At 51.0% G+C, this 25,104-nt stretch overlaps 1 protein-coding gene across 1 annotated transcript in view; it reads right to left on the reverse strand.

The window, feature by feature from the left end:
- The window catches only part of TAF4 (TATA-box binding protein associated factor 4), a 70,868-nt gene that overhangs the window by 25,278 nt on the left and 20,486 nt on the right, over positions 1-25,104 (reverse strand). Inside the window, exons 2-5 of the mRNA XM_057529911.1 lie at positions 5,215-5,381; positions 3,827-3,946; positions 1,668-1,787; positions 374-496 (exon numbers count right to left, since the gene is read on the reverse strand). Coding sequence (XP_057385894.1) covers positions 374-496; positions 1,668-1,787; positions 3,827-3,946; positions 5,215-5,381 — 530 coding nt within the window. The remainder of the gene's footprint in view (positions 1-373; positions 497-1,667; positions 1,788-3,826; positions 3,947-5,214; positions 5,382-25,104) is intronic.

A 25,104-nucleotide genomic window follows, 5' to 3' on the forward strand; every position in this document is an offset into this window, starting at 1 on the left:
GCTGGGGAGCCCATCTGCCGCAACTAGGGAGCCTGTGAGCTGCAGCTAAGACCCCGTGCAACCAAATAGATAAATATTTTTTTAAAAAAATCCTCCATGAAAAAGGTAGAGCAGGTGGAGGAGTGAGCGAGGGTCTTTAAACACCCTCCATCTGGTGAATTTACATCGCTCCTCCGCGGCCAACATGCCGAGCGACTGACGGGGCAGAAAAGGAGCTCCTAGGGGAGCCGTCCTGCTGTGAGGTTCCGAGAAGCCGGGCTGGCGAGCGGATGGCAGTATGGTGGGCAGAGGGGCCCAGACTCTGGCCGCGCCCCGCCCCCCACGGCCAAGTACAGCGCTCTAAGGCAGAAGGGCCGGCGTACAGAGCTCTTACCAGCAGATTCTGTACCAGTTCTTTCACGTTAGCGGCTGTCTCCGTAGACTGTTTACCAGATGAAGCCAGTTTTATTAGCGTAGATAAAAAATTTTTACATTTCTTCACGTTCTCCATAGTTTCCTGGATAGAAGTTAAAAAGATGTAAGCGGAAAACTCTTAAAAGGCAGATTTTCATCACAGCTTTTAACTAAGATATGGGTATCATATAAGAAATGTGTATTTCTGGGCTTCCCGGGTAGCACAGAGGTTAAGAATCCACCTGCCAATGCAGGGGACACGGGTTCGAGCCCTGGTCCGGGAAGACCCCCACATGCCGCAGAGCAACTATGCCCCGTGCTCCACAACTACTGAGCCTGTGCTCTAGAGCCCACATGCCACAACTACTGAGCCCACGTGCTGCAGCTACTGAAGCCCGCGTGCCTGGAGCCCGTGCTCCGCGACAAGAGAGCCACCACAGTAAGAAGCCCGCGCACCGCAACGAAGAGTAGCCCCCGCTCGACGCAACTAGAGAAAGCCCGCACGCAACAACGAAGCCCCAACGCAGCCAAAAATAAATAAATAAAATAAATAAATTTATTTTTAAAAAAAAAGAAATGTGTATTTCTTTTCTTCAACTTCTTTGAGGAAAATGCAGTAACTCTCACGGCCTGATGATGGGAGTATAAACCAGGACATGTGCTCTGGAGGCACAGACCCAAGTTTACAGCTCACTCAGCCCAGCAATTCTACTTATAGAAATGTAACTAATAACCAATAAATGTAAAAAAGATGATCTATAAGACATTCACCTCGATGTTGCTTATCATAAAGAAAAACTGATACCTATCTAAGTGCACAATAAAAGAAACTGAATTATGGCAGAGATACTAAAGACGATGAAAAGTACTCAGCAGAGAAACATGAAAAACGTTAAGTCATAAATAAAGCACGACCCCACTGGCTTAAAGATTCATACGTGTGCAGGAAAACTGCTGGAGATAAATGTTAAGAGGGCAACACTGCCGCTCTACAGACCGCAACCGCTGTGCAGCCCCCGTGTCACCCCTCTGAACACACCTGGTCTGGGCTCCATCCCACAGACGTCCCCCACGGCCCGAAAACCTCGTGTAGGGGGGTGGACCCTTCCTGCGGCCCTGCAGAGACCACCGCCCTCAGACCCACTCACATGGGGCCGTGGAGACCCCAACGCATCCCCACGTCGGCGGCTGTGGCTCCCCTGGGCCGGCCGGCGCCCTGAGGCAGCGCGAACCGCACACGTGGCCCCAAGACGCGGCCGAGACGCGGCACTCACCGTGGCGGCTGTGGAGGTGGTGGTGGCCCCCGGGACCGTTCGCTGAGGTGTCCCCGTCTGAACAGCTGTCGCCGTCCCAAGTGAGGGTGTCTGGGCAGCGCCACCCAGAACAAGCTGAGGCTACGAGAAGCCAAAACACAAGGTAGATAGAGGCTGCGGGGAGACGGCCTTCGTGAGACTCCCTGTAGCAGGCGGGACCCCAGGGGACATGCGGCCTCAAGGGACCACACCAGCCCCGCGGCAGACCGCGTCCCCGAGGGCCACCTTCCTGAGCACCGAGGAAGCAGTATTTTGCAGCAACAACTGACAGAAACGAAGCCAATGGCTGGGAAGAACCTGGTTGTCAGAAGTCGATCCTAGAAGTCACATGATGACCAAAACAAATAATCTTTTAATAACCAAACCAGATCCCGTCTCAGAACTAAAAAGAACAGAGAAACCAACTGAAAAGCCCGTCACCTGGCTCGTGCAGGCAGGCTGGTGACAAGGAAGCCAGGACGTCACACGCACACGGGCAGGCCCCCCCCATGCGGGGGGCGGCACCAGGACTCGTCGGGGTCCCGGGCTCCCCCACCGCTGCCGGACCAAACTTTCTTTGCTCCCCCAAAGCGAGTCACATCCAGAAACATCCTGGAAAGGGGGTTTTCAGAGCAGGCGGGGACTTGATGTAGTTGGTGTTGGGAGGGAGGGGCTACTTTGCTAAACGAATATATTTAAGCCAGCAAACAGCTAGACATCAAACAACAACTGGCCTCGGTCAAATTCCCAAGACTTCTAGTCTATGTGAACAATCAGGATGCAAATATTTACTGTTTTTTTTTTTTTAAATAGCACTTTTCCAATTTAAAAATGGAGGCTTCTCCAATTTTTTAAACGTTACTCTCTTACGACTTCGGAAGGTAGGGGGCAGTGTAACCTCGAGCATGACTCGCCTGCGGCTCTTCTAAGCAACCAGGCCCCGGCGCCCTGCCTGCCACACAAGGGGCTCTGATGGCACGGCCGCTACGGCGGGCGGTGGGCGGGCAGCTGTCTGCATCCCCCAGGCTGTGGACACTGGTTTCACGGAAGGACTGTCAGTTGGAAGAGATGATGGGCTCTTCCTATATTATCTGTGTATTTTACTTGTAACGTTAAGCATGTATTACTTTTGTAACTACAAAATGGCAAATAAAAAACTTCAGAGGAGACACGTAAAAGAACTGACCAACAGCCATCTTTGGGCAGCAAAAGGGGAAGAGCAGAGCTGCCTCGGGACACCCAGAAACAGCCAGGGCACTTCCAATTCTTGGGAGATTTCCTTTACATCAAACTTCATTCCTCACACTTGCTTCTACTGGTCGGATGAATACACGTTTCACCTGGATGATTCTGAGATTGTGGGAACCTATGTTGATAAACTTATTTTCTACTAAATCTCATGCAAAAGCTGACCATGAGCTTCACTACTTTCTCAGAAAAGGTTCCTTTCACTATAACTGAAGTTCAGATGGGCCAATCAGACTGAACTTGGGCCAGAAGACCCCGCCTCAGGAAGCGCCGTTGCCTGGGCAGCTCCTGTCGCGGGAGACCACTGAGCTCAGTTACTTGGGACCCAACTGCTCCTCCAGCTGTTCTGAAAAGCAATGTCACGGCTGCAGACGCCAAAAGGCAAAGAAGGACAAGACCAGGGTGAGTGGAGAGAGCACCGAACGAGGTGCGGCTGCAGGGAGGCCGGGCGAGGCCACACCGGATCAGGGTCCAGAGCCGCTCACACCGCACGTGTCCGCGCCCGTCAGGGAGGGGTGTTGTGAGACTCGCACGCGTGAATGCACATACTCAGTGAGGACGCGTCCTCCTCGGTGCAGGAACAGGTCGCGAGCAGCACACGCACACGCACACACACTCTCTCTCTCTTTCTTCCCCCCCCCCACCCCCCGCGCTGTAGATCTTCTCTGCTTCAGAGATGCCACACCGTCAGTTACTAAGGCGACGTTTTCAATTGTACTTCCGGCACAGCGGGAAGCTTTTAAGAATGTTGCTGCTGTTAAACTCTATGCAACTTTAAAGGAAAGCAACTCTGATCTACGCTGTGTTCCCCAAACTCCAAAACTTAGCATCCAGCACCCAAACTCGCGAGGCCGGACCCCTGCGTCGTGGGCACTGCGGAGCCCCAGCCTCACCTGAACCCCGGGAGAGCGCTGCAGTGCGGTGCTGGGCTGTACCGTCGTCTGGGCCTGAGACACTTGCTTGATTATGGTCGTTGGGGTCACCTGCCGTGCAATAATGGGGGTCCCAGGTGCCTGAAAAACAAGGAGGAGTCGCCTAGAAGGAGAGACAAGTGAAAGTAGTTCCCAGCACCTGGCGCACCCAAGACTCCATCCTTTCGTACAGAGCCAGTGCGCTCAGGGGCCCGCAAGGTCTAGTCACCAGCCGCAGGGAAGCCACCCTAAGTCTAAACTCTCCTTAACAAGTACAAGTGTATGATCGGAACCTCCATCGTATAAACTGTAATACACTCCTTAGCAAAGTCTCCGACCTGGTCTTTAAGGAACGCATATACCTGGGAAATCAATACTTGTGTGGATTTCTTGTAATCTTGGCCACAAGCACTAAAAAAGTAACAAAGGCACTACAGTAAGAAGCATGTGTTCCCTGGGCCTAAAGACTGGCCACTGTGCTGCAGAAAAGGAAGTAAACGAGACACTGAAAGTAAACTGTCCTACACAGTTAGGGCACATAAAGTGAAATACCCCACATCTGCGTCTTACTGGACGGACCTCAACAGACCCTGAAAACTGCTGTGGGCTGCTCTGGATGTTCAGTCAGCGGAGGGCCCTTTGTGAGTCCCCACGCACGTACACGCCCTGTCTACAGCGGCAGGGGTCTCAACTCCAGAGGAACGCGGCTGAAATCACTGGAGAAAAGAGTTTTCAAGATCTTCCTCATCTCCATGTGAGTCTCTAACCAGCCAACCGGCTCAGAACAGCAGAACGGCAGCACGAGACAGAAAGGCATCAGGAGACAGAGTAGGGAGAGGTGATGTGCGGGCATGGACCCAAATGGAAACTGAGAGGCAGAACCCTGGGGGGAGGGGCGAGTCCCAGGCACTGGGCTTCAAGCAGCCAACCCATCCTCCCTCCACAACCCCAGGGGGCCACAGCCGCAGGGGTCAGGGCAGTAACCCCTAAAGGCTTCAACGTCTGTGGCAGAGAGGGGAGTACTGTTTAACATAACCCTGTAAAGCTCTTCCATGCCTCCCTGGCAGGAAGAGCCGACACTTGCTCAGTGCTCCCTCTGTTCCAATATCCTTGGCACCTAAGCGTCCTAACTGGTCCCGTAACAGCCCTACGAGAGCAGCACCGGCGAGATGCGGGACCTCCACGTTGCACAGGAGGAAACTGAGGCCCAGGAAGGTGGCGTCACAGGAGAGAAGGGGAGGGCCCAGGCGGGGTCCCGGCGGCAGACCCCGAGCTCCTCCCGTGGCACGTGGGCCACGCCACACCCCCTGCCCCCTCCCCTCCCCCCACCCCCTCCCCCCACCCCCGCCAGGCCCAGCGCTCCCACTCACCTGCACGGTGGAGATCTGCACGGGAGGGGCACTTGTGGGCGTGGCCGGGCGGGGCGCCATGGCGGTCTGAGGCTGGGCCTGGGCGTGGGCCTGGGCCTGCATCTGGGCCAGGGCCTGCTGAGGAATCATTAACAGCTGCCCGTTCTCGCTGCGCACGAGGACCATACCTGGGGGAGGAGAGCTGGCATCGGGAAACACGCCCCAGGGCCGGACTCCATGGGGGAGCCCGGCAGCTCAGAGGAGGCAGAAGGAGAAGCTGTCAAACACAGTCGCGGAACTCTAAACACACCTGCTGAGAAAGAGGGTCCGCAGCACGACAAAAACGTAAAAGGATTTTTTTTCCTGGATTCAAACAGCAACAGTGGGCCAGGCAGCCGAGCTGCTCACGCCACAGTCTGCCCCTGCGCTGGCCTGCAGGTCAGGAGGCCCGGAAGCCGAGGGCCTCGTGTGCTCCCAACACGGGCTGCCCGGCGTGGCCAAGTTCACAAGGCAGCAGGTGTCTGGCGGGAGGTCCTGGCTGGAGCCTCAGACCCGAGCCCTGCCCTGGAGCAGGTGTCCCCGCCCCCGCCCCCGTCCCCGCGGGCTGGGCTGGGCCCTGGGAGACAGCGCCCCACAGCCCACATGCCCAGGGCTCCCTGCCTGCAGTCCTGTGAGGCCCTGACACTCCTTCCAGGAACAGGACCGCTCTTGGGTGGGGGGGCAGTGCTGTGCCCACGACGACCTGGGGTGCCCACCACAGAGACACAGAGACACGGAGGACCACGTGCACTTCACGGTGCTTCAGCTACGTCACTGGAAGCCCAACCCTAGGGGGCAGGTTTGGCGTTAATTCCAGCTTCAAAAACCGGCAACCAATTATATCCTAGATTCCATTAGAAACAGCAACACAACTTTCACACTTGATTTCCCATGACGGATTAGTGATGGAGCTGCAAGGGGAGACCTAAAAACGCCATAAACACTGTGCTCTTCCCAAAGCGAGGCCTCAGCAGAGGGCCCTGCACGAGGCACCCCACTGAAGAGCGACGCAGCCGGGCAAGGGGCTGTCGACCAAGGAGCCTGCGGCCTGGGCAGCCCCTGCGTCCTCCCACGAGGCAGCTGAAAATCAGGTCCAAGAACCTCCTGCCAGCTTCACAAGTGACATCAGGCTTTCCCCTGCTGAACCAAACAGGAGTTCGATCCAACTCACAAGTCTGAGAAGTCTCTGAAGCTGCTGGGTCCCGGCTCCTTCAACACCCATCGTGACATCAGGAAATTACAGGCCTTTCCCTGGGGTCACATCTGCTACTCTTGATCCAAAAGAACCATGTGTATGCCCATGACGAGAGCTTCCCTCCAAAACATCCCTTTTAAAATAAGCCATGCTGCAGCAAAGGAAACCATAAACAAAACAAAAAGACAACCCACAGTACAGGAGAAAATATTTGCAAACAATGCAACCGACATGGGATTAATCTCCGAAATATACAAACAGCTCATGTCGCTCGATATCAAAAAACGAACAACCCAATCAAAAAATGGGCAGAAGACCTAAACAGACATTTCTCCAAAAAAGACATACAGATGGCCAAGAGGCACATGAAAAGATGCTCAACACTGCTAATTATTAGAAAAATGCAAACCAAAACGACAAAGAGATACCACCTCACACCAGTCAGAATGGCCATCGTCAGAAAGTCGAAAAACAATAAATGCTGGAGAGGGTGTGAAGAAAAGGGAACCCTCCTACACTGCTGGTGGGAATGTAAATTGATACAGCCACTATGGAGAACAGTATGGAGGTTCCTTAAAAAAACTAAAAATAGAGCTACCACACGATCCAGCAATCCCACTACTGGGTGTATACCCTGAGAAAACCATACTTCGAAAAGATACACACATTCCCTACATTCATAGCAGCACTATTCACAATAGCCAGGACATGGAAACAACCTAAGTGTCCATCGACAGATGAATGGATAAATAAGATGTGATATATATATACAATGGAATATTACTCAGCTATAAAAAAAAAAAGAATGACAGCCGCAGAGCGCAGGGAGATCAGCTCGGTGGTTTGTGACCACCTAGAGGGGTGGGATAGGGAGGGTGGGAGGGAGGGAGACCCAAGAGGGAAGAGATATGGGAACATATGTATATGTATAACTGATTCACTTTGTTATAAAGCAGAAACTAACACACCATTGTAAAGCAATTATACTCCAATAAAGATGTTAAAAAAAAAAAAGAATGAAATAATGCCACTTGCAGCAATGTGGATGGACCTAGAGATGATCACACTAAGTGAAGTCAGTCAGACAGAGAAAAACAAATATCATATGATATCACTTATATGTGGAATCTAAAAAAAAATGATACAAATGAACTTATTTACAAAACAGAAACAGACTCACAGACTTACAAAACAAACTTATTGTTACCAAAGGGGAAAGGCTGGGGGGGGATAACTTGGGAGGTTAGGATTAACATATACACGCTTCCATTTATAAAATAGATAATCAATAAGGACTACTGTATAGCACAGGGAATTCAACCCAATGTTCTATGGTAACCTATATGGGAAAACAGTCTGAAAAAGAATGAATATATGTCTATGTATAACTGAATCACCCTGCTGTACACCTGAAACCAACACAACACTGTAAATCAACTATACTCCAATATAAAATAAAAATTAAAAAAATAAAACTAAAACTAAAAAAATAAAATAAGCCATGCTAAAACAAAACATCAGCTGCTGCAAATAACTCACTCTTTTGAAACCTGGGAACTTGTTAAAGCGCTGAGGAGAGAAAGGCCTGGCAGGCTGACAGATGGAACGGATGTATGCCCACGCCCTAAAAAGTCTGCACCACGCTCGGGACAGGTTTGGTGGGCCAGGGGGAAGCTCAAGGGGCCAAAGAAGTCGGGGTTGGGCCACTGTGGCGGGGTGTTGCACAGCCACCCACCCTGGCCCATGCCTGTGCCGGGGCCCCCAAAAGAGGGGTCTCGGTGAACACCCAGCCGTTCACCCACCGGCCCACGCAAGCGCCCGTCCAGAGACCCCTGCTCCCTCCTCGCAGGGATTCGAGGGAGCAGGGCAGCCGAGCAGGTCCCCGCAGTCCCCACGGCTGGACACCCCGATTTCAAACTTGCTAATGGGGCAGCTGATGCCTACACTTTGATTATCGAATGCTCGTTTGCTTGTAAAAAGATGTCTGCAGAAATATAAAGGAATGTTTAAGTAATATTCATGAAAAGCAACGGGATTAATATGGCCATGAAGGGACGGTGGTCTTTTGGACACAAAAGTCTAGGAAAATGGACACTAGGGCTGTGTGATGTGCCTATGGTGAGAGAGCAAGTTGGGGATGGAAGCAAAGGTCCCTCCAAGAAGTGACTGTTGGACCCTGGAAGTGACGAGACCTCTCTGCAGCACTGAAAATGTCTCGAGTGGTAACAGACACGGGAAAGCAACAGCCTCTGGGCGTGAGGGCCACGGGGCTGGCCTGGCCAGCGGCTCCGCGGGCAGGCGCAGCAGGCGCTGCGCCCGGGACACCTGTCAGCTTCCCTGGGTACCACGTGCACAGTCACTGGTTCTGACAAAAGCGGAGTCAGACGTGCACACGACGCCCGGGGTGAATCCAAACAGCAGCACGGCCTCAAACACCCCGCAGTAATGACACTATCACCGCTCTGGATCTTGTAAACTCTGGTTACCACGCTCACTTCAAACAGATAACTATGCAGTATCCATTCAAAGGCAAAGAAACACAACTCTGTCTCAAAATGTAACTGAAATGACTTTTAAATAAAAAAAGGTCATGGAAGAGCAATCCCCCGCATTTGCAGCAGGCAGCACGGCGGCCTGGGACGCACACCACCCGGGGCCCCACCCGGCCCCAACCCACACCGGGAGGCCGCCTGTCGTCACCCCTCCGCGGGCGCAAGGCCAGCTCTGGGAGCGACTCAGGGAAGGGCCTTACAGACGGGGCCACTGAGGCCGGAGGGGAAGTGACTTCCCAGGAGCCCCGACGCGGGCCCGCGCAGCACGGCGCTGCCCCCAGGAGCCCCCGAGGCCCCAGCGCACACACCCAGGCAGTCTGGCTTGAACAGCGACCCAGAGGAGGGCTGCATGCATGGGCCATGTTCATCCCAGCCTTACGTCGGGGAGGAAGTCAAACTTGTCGCACTGAACACAGCTTCCATTTCAGAAGGCCCCCGCAGGCAGGGAACAGGGGAGGCCAGGGGCCATGGACCCTGCCCAGGTCCGCCTCCCTGCACCCCTCACCCCTCCACTCAGGACACTCTGGAACCAAAACCGGCCAACGTGCAGGAGCAACAAGCACGACACGGCAAGTTCAAGCAGCCAGAAAGCCATTCAGGGTTTCGTTTTTAAATAATTTTTACACCCTTCTTAGTATAGAGATAAGTGTTCATGAGAGAAAACCTGAGAAACATGGAGATGTACAAGGAAGACAGCAATCTCCAGAAACCCCATCTCCTTTGGCTACTACACTGTGTATTTCTTTCCACTCTCTGTCCTACGTGCACGTGTATAACATATGTGTTTTGATAACCGTAAAGAAAATTGGAGTAATTTTGTTGATATTTGGCTTGGTAATTTCTTTTCAGAACTGTAATTTTCAGTGGTTACATGATATTTCATCCAGAACGTATTTATGATTTCTTTACTGATGAAGACAGGCATCTTCTATTTTTTGTTACTGTGAGAGCTCAGGTTCTTCAATTACAACGCGCAGCACAAACCCACATCAGCCGTGTTAAGCACGTGTTAAGCCACGCTGCTCAGCCGTGACCGAGCCTCCACGTGCTCATACGTAAGACAGACATGACACCGCCTGTTTGGGAGGCCGGGCACCGACGCGGCCACAGAGCAGAGTGAGCTCCGTAGGGGTGGGGCCGTGTCCCCCATTGCAGCCCAAGCACAACCAACAACCCTCAAGGACTGAATGAATCCCAGCCTCCCTCAGTCACCAGAGTTCAACATGAACTCAAGTGTTCTTACCCAATGTTACGGTTCTTCTGACTCCTTTCATGCCAACATTTTTCACTGTATTTTTAACCAAAATGTAGGTCAGCCAGAGCTACACTACAAATTAAACAGGCATTTTCTGCCCCGCCTGGGAACGTCCACCTGCAAGACATCGCTTCTGGGGAAACGTTCTTCAGCACGACCTTCGGGGGCTCCGGCCTCGACCTCACCCCCATCACACACGCTCGTCCTTCCACCTGGGCTCGGTGGCACAAGCAGGGAACAGCGGCTGGGTCAGATGGACCAGACCCCTCCCTGCCCCCTCACCCCGACAAGGGTCCCCAGCACCGTCACCTGCCAGACGGTGCAGAGTCTGCAGAGAGAGCGCTACGAAAGGCAGATCCTCCACAACCAAGACGTGCGAGATGAAACTGCCCCCAAACCCCGACATGAACACTGAAGAAGCCAGCATCGGGACAGGAGCACAGGGACCCGTGCGTGGCGTGGTGTCACACAGCTGGAAAACTCGCTCCTGAGAGCCGTGACACGCTTCCTAGCTGTACAGGGGAGCTGGCGGGGAGGGCTCCCAGGACCAGCCCGTCCAGACCCCAGGCCGCAGCAGCGGAGAGAGGAGCCTGGGCCTCGTGGAGCCTCCCTGAGACCCAACAGCCCAGCAGAACAGCCACTGGCCAGCGTGACAGTGGCCCTCCTGCCACACCACCTCCCCCAGCCCTGCCCAGGGTGCCTGCCCCTCCAGCAGGTCCCCATGGGACGGGGTCCCCCAACTACTCCAACGGAAGCAGAGTCAGCAAGACGCCAACACGGACGCTGGTGAAGCTGATTTAAATTACGGCTTAAATGTTCCTTTCGCTCTTGTGGCTGTTTGCCTTTTACACCACCTAAAAGAAAGTGCTTAAACCTGCGGAGCTGTGACTCCAGGAAGGCCAGCGTGGGGGGAGGGGGGCGGGAAGGGTTAAGACGAGTGCTCACATCACGCGGCTCCCGCATCCTGGCCTCAACTTCACAAGCCCTAGGCACGGAGGGCAGAGCACGGCAACCACGGCCAACCTGTGTGCTGCCCTGGTGTCGCCCACGAGGGAGCCTGGTTCATGGCCGGCTCACGAGTGGGACCCGGTCCCGGCCCCCCGGCCCCAGGGTTTTGCTCCTTCAAGAGCAGCTGGTCAGTGCCTCGACCTCACCGCGCTTCGGGGACCCTCCACCCGCCTCAGCCAGGACGCCACGGGATTCTCACCGTCGTTCCCGAAAAGTCTCACTCTTGGCCCTGAAGTGGTGCAGGACCCACCTGCAAGTGTGACATGAGCTCGGGTGTGTGAAGAAGTCGACCCAACCCTGGCGCTCTGTCCCCCTCGAAGGCTGGTCTTACTTCTTCAAGGGGCATCTGTGCGGTAACAGTAGGTGCACAGGGCGTATTGCTTCTAAAACCGGTTTCCCACTAAGACAGATGTGTTCTTTGTCATCATCGCAGGGGGCAACTGAAGGCTCGAAGCCGAAGCCAGAGCAGCACACGAGAAAACGCTGCTGCTGCCCAAGTGCTAAAAGCGCTGGCATTCCTGCATTCCTGAATATTTAGCTCAGGAAGAAGCTTCTGACCCAATTCAAGGTCCAGCGTCCGCAGCTCCCTGCACACCTCACATGTTGTTGTAAAATCACGCACTTTTAATTCGTACATTGAAGACTACAAGACGCTGCTAAGGGAAATTAAGGAAGACCTAAATAGGTGAAGAGACTTACCATACCTTGTTCATGGGTCGGGAAACTCAGAATCATTAAGATGTCAGCGCTCCCCAAACTAACCTGCAGACGCAATGCGATCCATCAAAACCCCAGCAGCCTTGTGCGTGGAAACAGACAAGCCGATTCTAAATTCATATAGAAATGCCAAGGTCCTAGAGCAACCAAAAATCTATGAAAAAGTACACGGTCGGAGGACTAACGCTTCCTGTTTCAAAGATGGATGAGAAGGCTACAGGAATCGAGACGGTACAGAACTGACACAAACTCAGCCACAGACCCCACCACGCACGTGCACGCACACAGGGCCTCCGCCTGGAACCTTCCTCTTTCCCAGCTGCCTCCTAACCCCCACTCATCACAGACCCCTCCCCACGGTCTGGGGTTCCGTGCACCCTGCTCCTGCAGCTGGGTCTCCCTGAAGGGCTGGAACCAGCACCCTGGCCTTCCGCACCTGCTCAGTGGAAGCCCAGTGCAACTGACAGGGCACAGAACTGCAGGGGTTCGCGACGCCGGCCCCACGGGGTGTTCCGGCCCTTGTCCCACCAGGGCTGCTTCAGGCCGCAATACACCCCTCAAGTGTTACTTCCTTAAATTCTCTTTAAGTACAAGTTAACTTTAAATGACTAACATACTTTAATAAGATTAAGAAATGACTAACGTGCGCATGTGTTTACATGTAACACACATCTTGTGTGTGGGTTTTGTTTGTGAAAGCAGCGCCCGCTGGAAGTGGACCCCTCTCACAGACCATAACCTAAAGCTGCCGACATCCACCCACAGACATCCTTCCCCACGGTGGCTGCGTGTTACGGGCTTTACCTAGTGGCTCCAACAATACACACCAGAGGCGCAGCCGCTCACCCCCATGTCAGCGACAGCTTAAACCGCTTTGATAAAACCATCAGGAACAGGTGACTCTAGAGAGACAGTACGCAGGTATTCACTGTGTTAGTCTTTTCTGTAAGTTTTAAATTTCTCAAAATGAAAACTGGAGGCGGGAAATGCTTCACTATGTAGACAGGCAACCAGAGGTGATGTGAGCTTGGTTGAGGGAGGGAAGAGGGGAGAGGGGAGGGGGAGGGCAAGGTAAACAGGTGCGTCCCTATGACCCTACTTCACAGGAGCTCAGGTCCCAGCCCGCGGCAGCAGGAACCCTGCTATCTGCCTGGGGCACCCAGCACACACAGCCCCCGTGCACACGCCCCGGCCTCCAGGCACGGACGGCCCAGTAAGAGCAGGGGCAGAAACCAGATGACCTGCAGCGGCCAGGGACTGACCTGGGGGCTGGACAGGGGGGGAGAACAGCGCTCTGTGGGGCACGGCCCCGTCAAGGGGAAGTGCGCGTGGAGCCGGCCAGACCGTCAGGGACAGCGCACGCAGCGGCGCCAGGAGGGCCAGTGAGCGGGGCTGCAGGCCGGGGCCCCAGGGGGGAGGAGCGACGCAAAGCGCCCCCCACACAAACACCGTGCAGGGGTCGCGGCAGAGCGCGGCCGGAGACTCAGGCCCCCGCACGTTACTTCTAACCTCTCTTCACTTCACACGGTGACTTTCACGGTCTTGATGAAACAGCAACGGTTTTAAGTGAGGCAAGGCGCCCTCTGGAGCTCCTCAGACGCTGCGTTTAAGAACCGCGCTACTGTGCACACACGTGCACACACGGGCACGCGCCCCGCAGAACTGTCCCACGGGGCAGGCTGGAGAATGAGCGCGAAGGCAGGGTGGCAGGTGGGGGGTCGGGGACGGAGGGGGGTCTTTCCCACATCAAGCATGTCCGTACAGGCTGGAATTCTGTAAGGGACCTGCTTAGAGCATAATTTCTGAAAACAAAATATTGCCCTAAAACTTGACTAAGTTGCCAGTAACCACAACTGTCTTATCTACTTTAAGAATTGGCCATGAAAACGTCTATCTCGCAATTCCCAAAAGCAACACAAAGGGCCAAACAGCAGACGCTCAACCTCACTAATGAGCGAGGAGGGGCAGGTTTCAGGTGATGGCCTTCACCCCGCCCCAGACGCGGCTCAGGGTCATCTCCGCCCTCCGCCCTCCGCCCCGGCACGGGGTGGGCACAGGGCACACACATCCCTGCGAGGATCTTTCTGGCAGCACCAACATTGTGACGCGTGTCCCCTGACCCGGCGCTTGCTGTTCTGGATCCCCGTGCAGTGGGACACTCGCCTTCAGGGGCCAAGTGGCCGCAACTCTGCTGTACCCACGTGGTGTCCACAGGCAGTCCACCCACGCACTGGCGGGGACACGTGCCCTTGACGTGCGACGTGACGTGACGTGAGAAGACAACGGCAGAACAACACACGTGACTGGCTCGTGTAAAAGTCATGTGTGTGTGCTCAGTTATGCACTTGAGAAACGAAAAACGACGGTCAAGATACACCTAAGGGTGAACTTCTCTGGCGGCCCAGTGGCTAAGACTCCACGCTTCCACTGCAGGGGGCACAGATCTGATCCCTGGTTGGGGAACTAAGACCCCGCATGCCACGCAGTGTGGCCAAAAAACAAAAACAAAAAAGAAGATACACCTAAGGGCGCTGACCTCTCTCTCAGAAGACACGTGTCCACAGTTCTTTAAATCAGCTCTAGGGTCACTTTGTCACTTAAGTGAAACCACAAAAAGAAAAAGAGCACCAGGAAGCGCTGGGGTGACGGGCTTTCAGGGGGGCCACACCGCAGAGGCCCCGAGGTCCCCTCAACCCTTGGGGCCGCCTCCACCTCCCTCTTCCCCAAGGTCCACCAGCGAGGGTGCCACCTGCGTGGCTCAGCCACCAGTGCTGCTCCGTGGCCCACATGCTGTCCCACCGTCTCGGACACTCCACGCCGCCTCGCGTGTCTGGGGCTGGCGGGGCCTCACGAGCGCAGGGCTCCGGGGCTCCAAGCACCTCGTCATGCCACGCCTCTTCTGGGTGGTAGAGGGAAAACAACGTTCCCCCAAAAGGATGCGTCTGGCGCCCCTGACAGCACAGCACGACGGAGGGAAGGTCTCTCTCCTCCAACCTCACCACGGACACGGGCCTCGTCCCTGCCGCGGTGTCCGTGCATCTACCTAACCAAGCGCACCTGGCCGAACGCCCTCACCCCTGCTTGTACACGTGTGGCAAACGGGGAACGGCTGTGTGAGCTGCAGGTCTCTCCGGGCGCCTTTCGGTGGAACGCCTCTGTGGAGAACGCCTCCAGCCCGACCCCACCTCTGCCGTCTCTTACGTGCTCACCTTAAGCAGCCAACAGTGGGTTCCCAGTTCCCCGTTTTCAAAATCCCTGAAACCCGTGGGCCTCAGAGGGTTCCCCGAGTCCCTCCTCTGGGGGCCCTGGACCCACAGCCAAAGTGGCCAAGGATGAGGTTTCGGGGCATCCAAACCCCACCCTCCCAGCCCCAGAGCCAGTGAACCAGAGCCCGCGGATCAGCTGCCAGGACGGCCCTCCCGTGAGGACAGCCAGCGTCCCGCAGGCCTGGGTGAACCTGCCTTGGGCATTCCTGCACTCCTGGCAGAAGCCTGAGCGTATTTCACCGTGTGCCTACGTCCGAAGTTCTAAATATTCCACACTAATGGAGAACCTGTACCCAGGCACCATTTTACGGTGTTCTCTCATCGACGGATTCTGACCTCCATTCAAACAGCACTTAGCTCCCTTTGCTTTGACTGGCAGAAGCCAATCGGTGCCCTCCACCCCCCACGGCAGCTGACAGAGCCCCAGGTGGCCACTCCTCCTCTCAACCCGTTCCATTCTATCTTTCCTTTACCTTCCCTTTCCCCGACCTTCTCTCAACTTTATCTTCTATTATTCTCATCACTCATCTGAAGTTCTTTCTAGAGTAAGAACGTGTGTAAATAAACAAACGAAGGACGAGCAGATGCTCCTCCCAACCTCAGGGATGCAGCCAGCAGGCAGCTGCCTGGAGCACCCGCCTCCCCCGCACAGCTGTGCGCGTGCGCAGAGCAGCTCCGCAGACAGGACAGGCGGGGAACGCGCAGGATGCTCTGGGGCAGCGTCCTGGGCCTTTCTCGAGATCAGCGAGCAAAGAGAGAAGAAGCCTCCTATCGGAGCCACCCGCATGGCACGTGACTCGCCAAGCTCTGACTCCACGGGCGGGTGAGTACCAGCTTCTCTTACCCAAGCTCCACAGGTCTGTCCACCTCTACCCTTTCAGGTGTTCAACTGTTTAGTAAATCGGCCTTTAGCCAGAGGCCAGAGCAGGGCTGATCTGAGAGCCGAAGGTGGGAAGCATGGCCCACCGCCCCAGACAGAGCCTGCCCGCTGCAGGGCCGGGCTCCGGCGTCCAGGCCGAGGGCCCGCGCGAGGCCTGGTCTGCGGCAGCTAACTAAACTCCAAGTGTGGGTCTACTTGTTATCAACACACTTTGAACAGTGTGAACCCCGTGCACAGTTTCCAGGGAACTACGGTCAGGAGGCAGACAGTACGCACACCACAGGATTTATGGCAAACTTCAGCTACCTGGCCACCTCACTCGTTGAGAACACCCAAGGAGAAGGAGCAAAACAAGGGACTCTGAACTACATTCATTCATTCCCTAAGCCAGCCGGCCAGCCCGCCAGCGCTCACTGAGGACCTACTACGTGCCAGGCTGTGCGGAGCCCGACAAAAACCGGAAACACACACCGGCCTGGGGCTTCCTACGCCGTGGGGAAGGCAGGCACTAGCCAGCAACCCACTGCCTCCCATCAACCCTACAACCAATCAATGTGATCAATCAGTGCCACAACCAATGCTACAAAGGGGAGGTGCCCGGCACTCTGTGCAACCAGGGGACGTTCTTGCTCGAATCTGAGGGGCCTGACTGGTTTCCCGAAGGAAGCAACACCAAAACGACCCAGGAAGGAAGAGTGGGGGTTGGCTGTCAGGAGGGGCAGGGGAGAGCACCCCACGTCCCAGCAAGGCAGGCAAAGACCACCTGAGGGACACGCTGAGGAGAGAGCCAAGGGGACCCGAGGGCTGAGATCCAGGACCCCTCGGCCACCAGACAGGAGGGACGCGGGCCCAGGCAGCGCGTCATGGCTCCCAGCTGCTGGCTTCAGTGCTCTCCAGGGAGCACGGGGTGGCCGGAGAAGCCAGAGGACCAGGATGGGGAGGAGCTGACCAGCAACACTGCTGGGTTTTAAACAACTGAAGGAATCCCCCAGTAGCAGAACAGGCATTTGATAAACTCAAAGTCCACTGGACTAAAAAATTAACATCCTCCGCCAAAAAAAGCAAACAACTTTAGAAAATGAGGAATGGCAAGGAACTTCCTTAACTTGATGAAATAAATCTACAAGCCCCTATCTCCAACGGTAAATCATTAGAAGCATTTCCTTTGATATCAGGAACAATTCAAGGGTGCCAGTCAGCACCCCTTCTACCCAATACCATACCAGAGATCCCAGCAAGCCCCATAAACCAGAGGACAGACAGGTCGAGAAGTGGGAACACGAGGACTGGAATGACATAAAACTGTCACTAACTGCATACAATAGGATTCTCCACATGTAACACCCCCCAAAAAATCTGCACATACATTTTTACGTGAAAGTGCTTGATAACATCACTAGATTTAAAATCCATATCCAAAATTCAACTACAAGGGCTTCCCTGGTGGCGCAGTGGTTAAGAATCCGCCTGCCAACGCAGGGGACACGGGTTCGAGCCCTGGTCTGGGAAGATCCCACATGCCACGGAGCAACTAAGCCCGTGTGCCACGTCTACTGAGCCTGTGCTCTAGAGCCAGCAATGAGGACCCAACACAGCCAAAAATAAATTAATTAATTAATTAATAAAATTAAAAAAAAAAAAAAAAAAATTCAACTACAATTCAACATTTCATCAACAAAGAATCAGAAAATGCAATTTTAAAAAACTACTATTTACAATATTAGGAATAAACTTAAGAGTGTCCTGGAATGAATCTAACAAAATATGTGTAAGACCTATACGGGAAAAAATATATAAAACTTGATTGAAAGATATTATAGAATATCTAAGTAGAGTGATATGCCATATTCATGAATACACTAAGCACTATATTGTGGATGGCAATCCTTCCCAAATTGACCCACAGATCAATAAAATTCTGATCAAAATAACCTGGGCCTCAAAGAGTTGATGCAAAAATTTATAAGCAAGATCAAAATACCAAGACTACAAAAAAAAGAAAAAAAACAAAAAAACAAAAAACCAAGACTAGCATAGACAATTCTCAGGAAGAACCTAGTGGGATACCAGCCCCAGTAGACACCAAGAGTCAGCATGAAGCTACACTATTTATGGACCTGATGGTACTGATGAAAAGACAAATAAACCAAGAGAAAACTACCGACGGCCCAGAAACAGACCCCTACATAATATAAGACTTGAAATATTACAGAAAGGACATGCAGATTAGTGAGACAAGGAAGGTCATTCAAGTAAACAGTGCCAGGACGACTGTTTATCCAAATGGAAGAAAAGTGAAAACGGAACTCTAACACACCATATGCAAGTCTGATTCCAGGAGGGTTAAAGACATAAAAGTGGAAGCAAACACTAAAATTTTAGAAGAAAATACAGGAGACCATTCATATGACCTTGGATTTAAAAAGTGTTTCTTAAACATGACTGAAAAAGGTATTTGCCATAAAGGAAAAGACAAATTCCACTCCATTAAAATCAAGAACTCCTATTCATCAGAAGATACCATAAAGAAGGTAAAAAGACTAGCCACAAACTGAAAGAACACACCGATCACATACATGACCTATAAAGGAATCGTAAGCAGACTATAAACAGAATTCCTACAAATTAACAAGAAAATTCAAAAGAAAACTGGGCAAAAGGACATAAACAGACATTTCACAGAAGGATACCCACAAACAGCAGTAAGCATACAAAATGATGTCAACTTCCTCGATATTGAAGGAAAAGGAAATGAAAACTAAAACAATAGTGTGACAGCATTTCACACGCACTATGTTTGAAGAATTGAAAACTCTGACAACACCAAGTGCTGTCAGGGATGTAAACAGACAGGAGCTCTGCGTGTAGGCAGGTAAAGTGCTGTGACCAGCATCACTCATGAACCAAAGCCAGACAGCGATACTGCAAGAAGACAACACCAAGAGCCCTCACAAACTCACAGAAAAATTTTAGCAAATCAAATATAACAGTACATGAAATGGTACTACCTCATGGCCAAGTGGGGTTTATCCTAGGAATGCACCACGATTTTAACATTCAAAATCAAATCCACGTAACACCTTATTAACAGACTAAGAAAGAAAATCCACAAGAGCATCTCAATACATGAAGAAAGGCATTGGACAAATTAAACATCCATTCAAAACTTCTCACCAAACTAGGACTAGAAGGGAATTCCTCAACCCAATAAAGGACATCTATGAAAATCCTACAGCTAGTATCATACATTTAATGGAAAAAAGTCTGAGTACAATTCCCCCCAAATCAGAAACAAGGCAAAAATGTCCCTTCCCGCTGCTTCTATTCAACATTATACTAGAGGTCTCAGCTGGTGCAATATAGTGAGAAGAAAAATAAAGGTATGCAGACCAGAAAGGAGGAAGGAAGCCTCTCTTTGCTGCAGACAATACGGTTGGATGCCTTTGTAGAAAATCTTAAGGAATCCACAAAACTGCTACAAGAACTAATATATAAGTTAGACACAGTCACAGGATGTTAGATCAATACTTAAAAAGCGACTGTATTTCTAAATACTAGCAACAAATAATGGGAAATTGTAATTTTTTAAAGTACCATTTATAATAGCATAAAAATATGAATACTTAAAGATATGTTTGTTTAACAAAACATGTTAAAGACATAAACACTGAAAACTATAAAATAATTCTGAGAGAAATACTTAAAGACCTAAATAAACGGAGAGGTATACCATGTTCATAGATCAGAAGCCCATGTTTTTGGTTCTGTTTTTGTTTTTTAAAGATTTTTTTTGATATGCAACATTTTTTAAAGTTTTTATTTAATTTGTGACAATACTGCTTGTTATATGTTTTTTTTGGTTTTTTTTGGACATGAGGCATGTGGGACCTTAGCTCCCCAACCAGGGATTGAACCCACACCCCCTGCATTGGAAGGTGAAGTCTTAACCACTGGACCGCCAGGGAAGTCCCACCAATGTTGTTAAGATGTCAATTATCATAAATCTGGTTTACAGATTCGATACAATCCCAGGCAAGATACCAGAAGACTTTTTTGTGGAAACTGACAAGCTGATTCTAAAACTTACATGGAAACGCAAAAGACCCAAGTAGCCCCAAACATTTTTGAAAAAGAAGAGCAGTCAGAGGACTCATGCTACCCGAGTCCAAGACTTACTTACTATGACTGAGCTACACTAATCACGCCCTGTTGTACTGCGTAGGTAAATAAATGCGACAGAATACAATCCATAAACAAAGACCACACATACACGGTCAATTGATTTTCAGTAAAAGTGGCAGGATAATTCAACAGAGAGAGAAAGATCTTTTCATCAAATAGGGCTGGTACAACTGGATACTCTATGCGGAAAAAAATTAATCTCAACCCCCTACCTTACAACTATCCCAAAATGAACTTGAATTGGATTGAGTAAAAGCTAAAACCATAAAAACCCTATAAGAATACTTGGTAGAGGGCTTCCCTGGTGGCGCAGTGGTTGAGAATCTGCCTGCCAATGCAGGGGACACGGGTTCGAGCCCTGGTCTGGGAAGATCCCACATGCCGCGGAGCGACTAGGCCCGTGAGCCACAATTGCTGAGCCTGTGCATCTGGAGCCTGTGCTCCGCAGCAAGAGGGGCCGCGATAGTGAGAGGCCCGCGCACCGCGATGAAGAGTGGCCCCCACCTGCCGCAACTAGAGAAAGCCCTCGCACAGAAACGAAGACCCAACACAGCCAAAAATAAATAAATAATTAAATAATTTTAAAAAACAACAACAACAAAAAACAGACGGTCAAGATTGTTCCCAATATCAATAAGGCAAGAAGTCAGAGATGAGAGGGAAAGAAACCCAATCATTAAAAAAAAAAAAAAGAATACATGGTAGAAAATCCTTGTGCTCTGGGTCAGGCAAAAATTTCTTTGATAAGACATAATGTGAACACTGAAAGAAACTGATAAGCTGGACTTCATTAAAATTGAAAACTTGCTCTTTGCAATACATTGTTAGATAAATGAAAAGGCAAACACAGACTAAGAAAAAACATCTATAAAACAATTCTGATAAAGGACTTGTATCTATGTTTTTAAAACTCTTACCAAACCAATAATAACAAAACGAACAACCCAATAAAAAAACACAGACGAACGATCTAAATAGACACTTCAGGAAAGATACACAAATGAAAAATAAGCACGTGAAAAGATGCTCAACAACATTAGTCATTAGGGAAATGCAAATTAAAACCATAATGAGATAGCATTACACACCCATGAAATCGGCTAAGATTTAAAATACTGACCATATTAACGGCAGGGATTTGAAACAACCGTCACACGCTGCTGGTGGGAATGTAAAATAGTACAGCCACGCCAGAAAACATCTTGGCAGATTAAAAAGTTAAATACTCACCTACCACACCCAACAATCCCACTCCTATGTAGCTGCCCAGGAGAAATTAAAACTTATGTCCATACAAAGACTTACAGGCAAAGTTTATAGAAGCAATATTCTTTTTTTTGTTTTTTAATTTAACTATAGTTGATTTACAACATTGTGTTAGTTTCAGTTACACAGCTTCCTAGAAGCACTATTCTTAATAGTCAAAAGCTGGAAACAACCCAAATATCCACCAACTGGTAACTAGATGAATAAAATGCAGTGTAGATCCACAGCGTGGAATACTACTTTACAACAAAAAGGCATGTGCTGATACACGCAACAACTTGGAAAATTTCAGAAGCACCCTGCTAAGTGAAAGAAGCCAGACAGAAAAGACTACTCTTGTATAATTTCATTTGCATAAAATTCTAGAAGAGGCACAATCACGGAGACACGGCAGATCGCTGGCTGCCAGGGTAGGGAGGGTGGGGGAGGGGCTAACTACCAAGGCAAGGGGCAAGGGGCAAAATTTTTCCAGGCTCTGGAACGGTTCTGTCTCTTGATTGTGGTGATGGATACATAATTTAGGTTTGCTAAACCTCACAAAACTATACCCTGAAAAGGGTAAATTTTACTGTATGAAAACTACGCCTCAATAAAACAGACTTTAAAAAATAAACACAATGAGATATCACTGCACACCCACAAGAACGGTTAACATGAAACAGTCTTCCCACGCCCAGCGCTGGCTCGACGTGCAGCCACAGGGACTCTCGTGCACTGCAGGCCGACCCCTCAGGAAAGCAGTGGGGGGTGGCTTCTGACGAGAATGAACATACACTTTCCACACAAGGCAGCAATTCCACCCGATATTCACCCAAGAGGAAAGGATGTCCACACACACATCCACACGAAGCCCGGGCAGTGACGTTCAAAGAAGCATCAATCACCACAGCCAAAATCAGCGACCCACTGCCCACCCACTGGTGAACGAATTAACGTACGGTGTGTGTCCAAACGTGCAACGCTGCTCGGCACGAACAAAGCATCTCAGATACACGCAGCCACGTGGATGAATTCAAAGCATGCACAGAGGGAAGAGCGCCGGACACCAGAAAGCACGTGATGTACGATCCCGTACAAATGAAATTTTAGAAAGGCAAAAACCAAACAGCAGTGACAGAAAAGCAAAAAGAACATTTGCTTGGGCCCGGGGGGTACTAGGGATGAACGAGCGACCTGCGTCTCGGTCATGACGGTGGACAGGGCACCCACTTCTCAAAACTCAACCTGTTGTGCTCAAAATGGGTCCATTTTGTTGTATGGAAAGCATACCCCCCTCAAAAGATTTTACGTGTGCTGACGAGTATTTAAAGATGAGCCCCTCGGCCCTCAGACACCATGGACCTGGCTTCTGCGTCACCCCGGGAAGCTGAGGCCCCGTTCCAAGCACACAGCAGACTGTACTAGAACCACACAGCTTCACCTCCACGAACAGGACCAGCCACCGCCTCAGCCCAACGCTCCCTGGCACAGGTGACTTACGCTTATGGATGCTTTTGACCATGCAGGGAAAAGTCTAATGTCCTGTTTGAACCCATTCCCTACCAAAACTACGTTTACGTTTTAGTGCTTGAACTATGCAGGAAGGTGTCACTACTAAAAGTAACTTCTTCTCAGAGTGTACTAGATATAAAACTTAGTTTTTCAATTAAAATAAAATGCCACCAGAAAATGATCTCCAGGTTATACTGTTAGAAAAAAATCAAGGTTCAAGTCAATGTATATGCCACCTTTGGTGTAAGAAAAAGGGGGGAAAAGAATACATCTCTGTGTGCACAAACTTATTTTTACAAAAAGACATACTTGAAAAGATGGCCCACAAACTAATGAAAATTAAAATTTTTTAAATTATCCCTCTAGGAGAAGAAGAGAGGCAGAACTAGAGATGAAAGTGCTTCTACAGAGTTCAGCCTTCCTACCCTGAAAATGTTTCACACATTCAAAATACAAAATTACAACAAACAAAAAAATAGGAAGTAAAGTTGAAACAAAGTAAAACAAAACAAACAAACAAAAAAAACTAAACCATGGGGGCTTCCCTGGAGGCTCAGTGGTTAAGAATCCACCTGCCAATGCAGGGCACACGGGTTCGAGCCCTGGTCCGGGAAGATCCTACATGCCATGGAGCAACTAAGCCCGTGCGCCACAACTACTGAGCCTGCGCTCTAGAGCCCGCGAGCCGCAACTACTGAGCCCGGGTGCCTAGAGCCCGTGCTCTGCAACAAGGGAAGCCACCGCAATGAGAAGCCCGTGCACCGCAACGAAGAGTAGCCCCCACTCGCCACAACTAGAGAAAGCCCGCGCTCAGCAACAAAGACCCAGTGCAGCCAAAAATAAATACATAAAAATTAATTAAAAAAAAAAACCTAAACCATGTATCAAATTGGTAGCATAACACACACACAAAAAAGAATTTCAACGGAGTCTTGAGCACACAAAGAACCACAAATAAGCCTTAAACTTTACTCCAGTCTTACTCTTATAATCTTGAAACTATCTCTAAGTATATGGTAGAATAAGCCAAGTAATAAGTATGTGTATACGATCAGGATTCAAGATGCTCTGTGCACGAGAAGAGATACAAATGTAATTTCAAAGAATTTATGGGGGGGAAGCTGCTATGTTGGAAACACCGACAGGAGCTCCCTTCCCTCACAGAGCGCGCGACAGTGACAGGACACACGACCTGGCCCCAGCCCTCGGTGTTTCCAGAGCCATTCATTCTCCTTTAAAGACCGTTCCCAGGCTCCTTGGGAAAAGTCCGCCTCCAGGCCTGGGACCCGGAGCACAGGACACAGCGAGCACTCCCCGCCCAGCCAGCACGGAGCGGAGGCCGGGCCCCCCACCCGGCCCACGGCCCCCAGTGCAGAGACGGGAGGCAGCGAAAAAAGAGGCACCTCCGGAAACGCCGCGAGGTTCACTCGCCTTACGATACACGGAGACAAATCCCAGATGCAGTCAAGGCTGCGAGGAGACACACACGTGAAGACACACCTGGCGTGTCAGGTGCCGAGAGCCCCCCAGGCAGGTGAGGAACCCGCCAGGCCACCCTCCGCTGCTCACATGGCTCTGCTCACGCCCACCACAGCACAGCTTCCCCTTCCAGCAGGGTCCCCATCACATACGACGGGCCTGGCCCACAGCCGGCATCAGGCCAGTACTGCAGAGTGAACGAATGTTAACTTAGGTACACAGCCACTAAAATCATGTTTACCAGAGAATAGCTAAGGACCTGGGAAATTCTGGAAATCAGGAAACAACGTGTCAGAGATAATTATAATGACCTCTTGGTGACAGAAATACAGATTATTAACCATTCTTTTCCCATACTTTTCTGTGTTTATCGAATTTTCTATGATGGGTATGTATTTGGAGACCAGATGTCATCTTGTTGGTCTGCAAGTACAGAGGAGGTAAGCTACACCTAACAATGGCCACTTCTGGGGCAGGCAGGCCCAGAGGAAGGCCACCCCTGAAGGACACTCAACTTCCTCCAGTGAAGGCTAGACGGATGCTTCCACTTAAACAGCAGCAAAATGGAAGCAATGTGGGTG

The sequence above is a fragment of the Balaenoptera acutorostrata genome, chromosome 15 (genome assembly GCF_949987535.1).
Source record: "Balaenoptera acutorostrata chromosome 15, mBalAcu1.1, whole genome shotgun sequence".
Classification (NCBI taxonomy): domain Eukaryota; kingdom Metazoa; phylum Chordata; class Mammalia; order Artiodactyla; family Balaenopteridae; genus Balaenoptera; species Balaenoptera acutorostrata.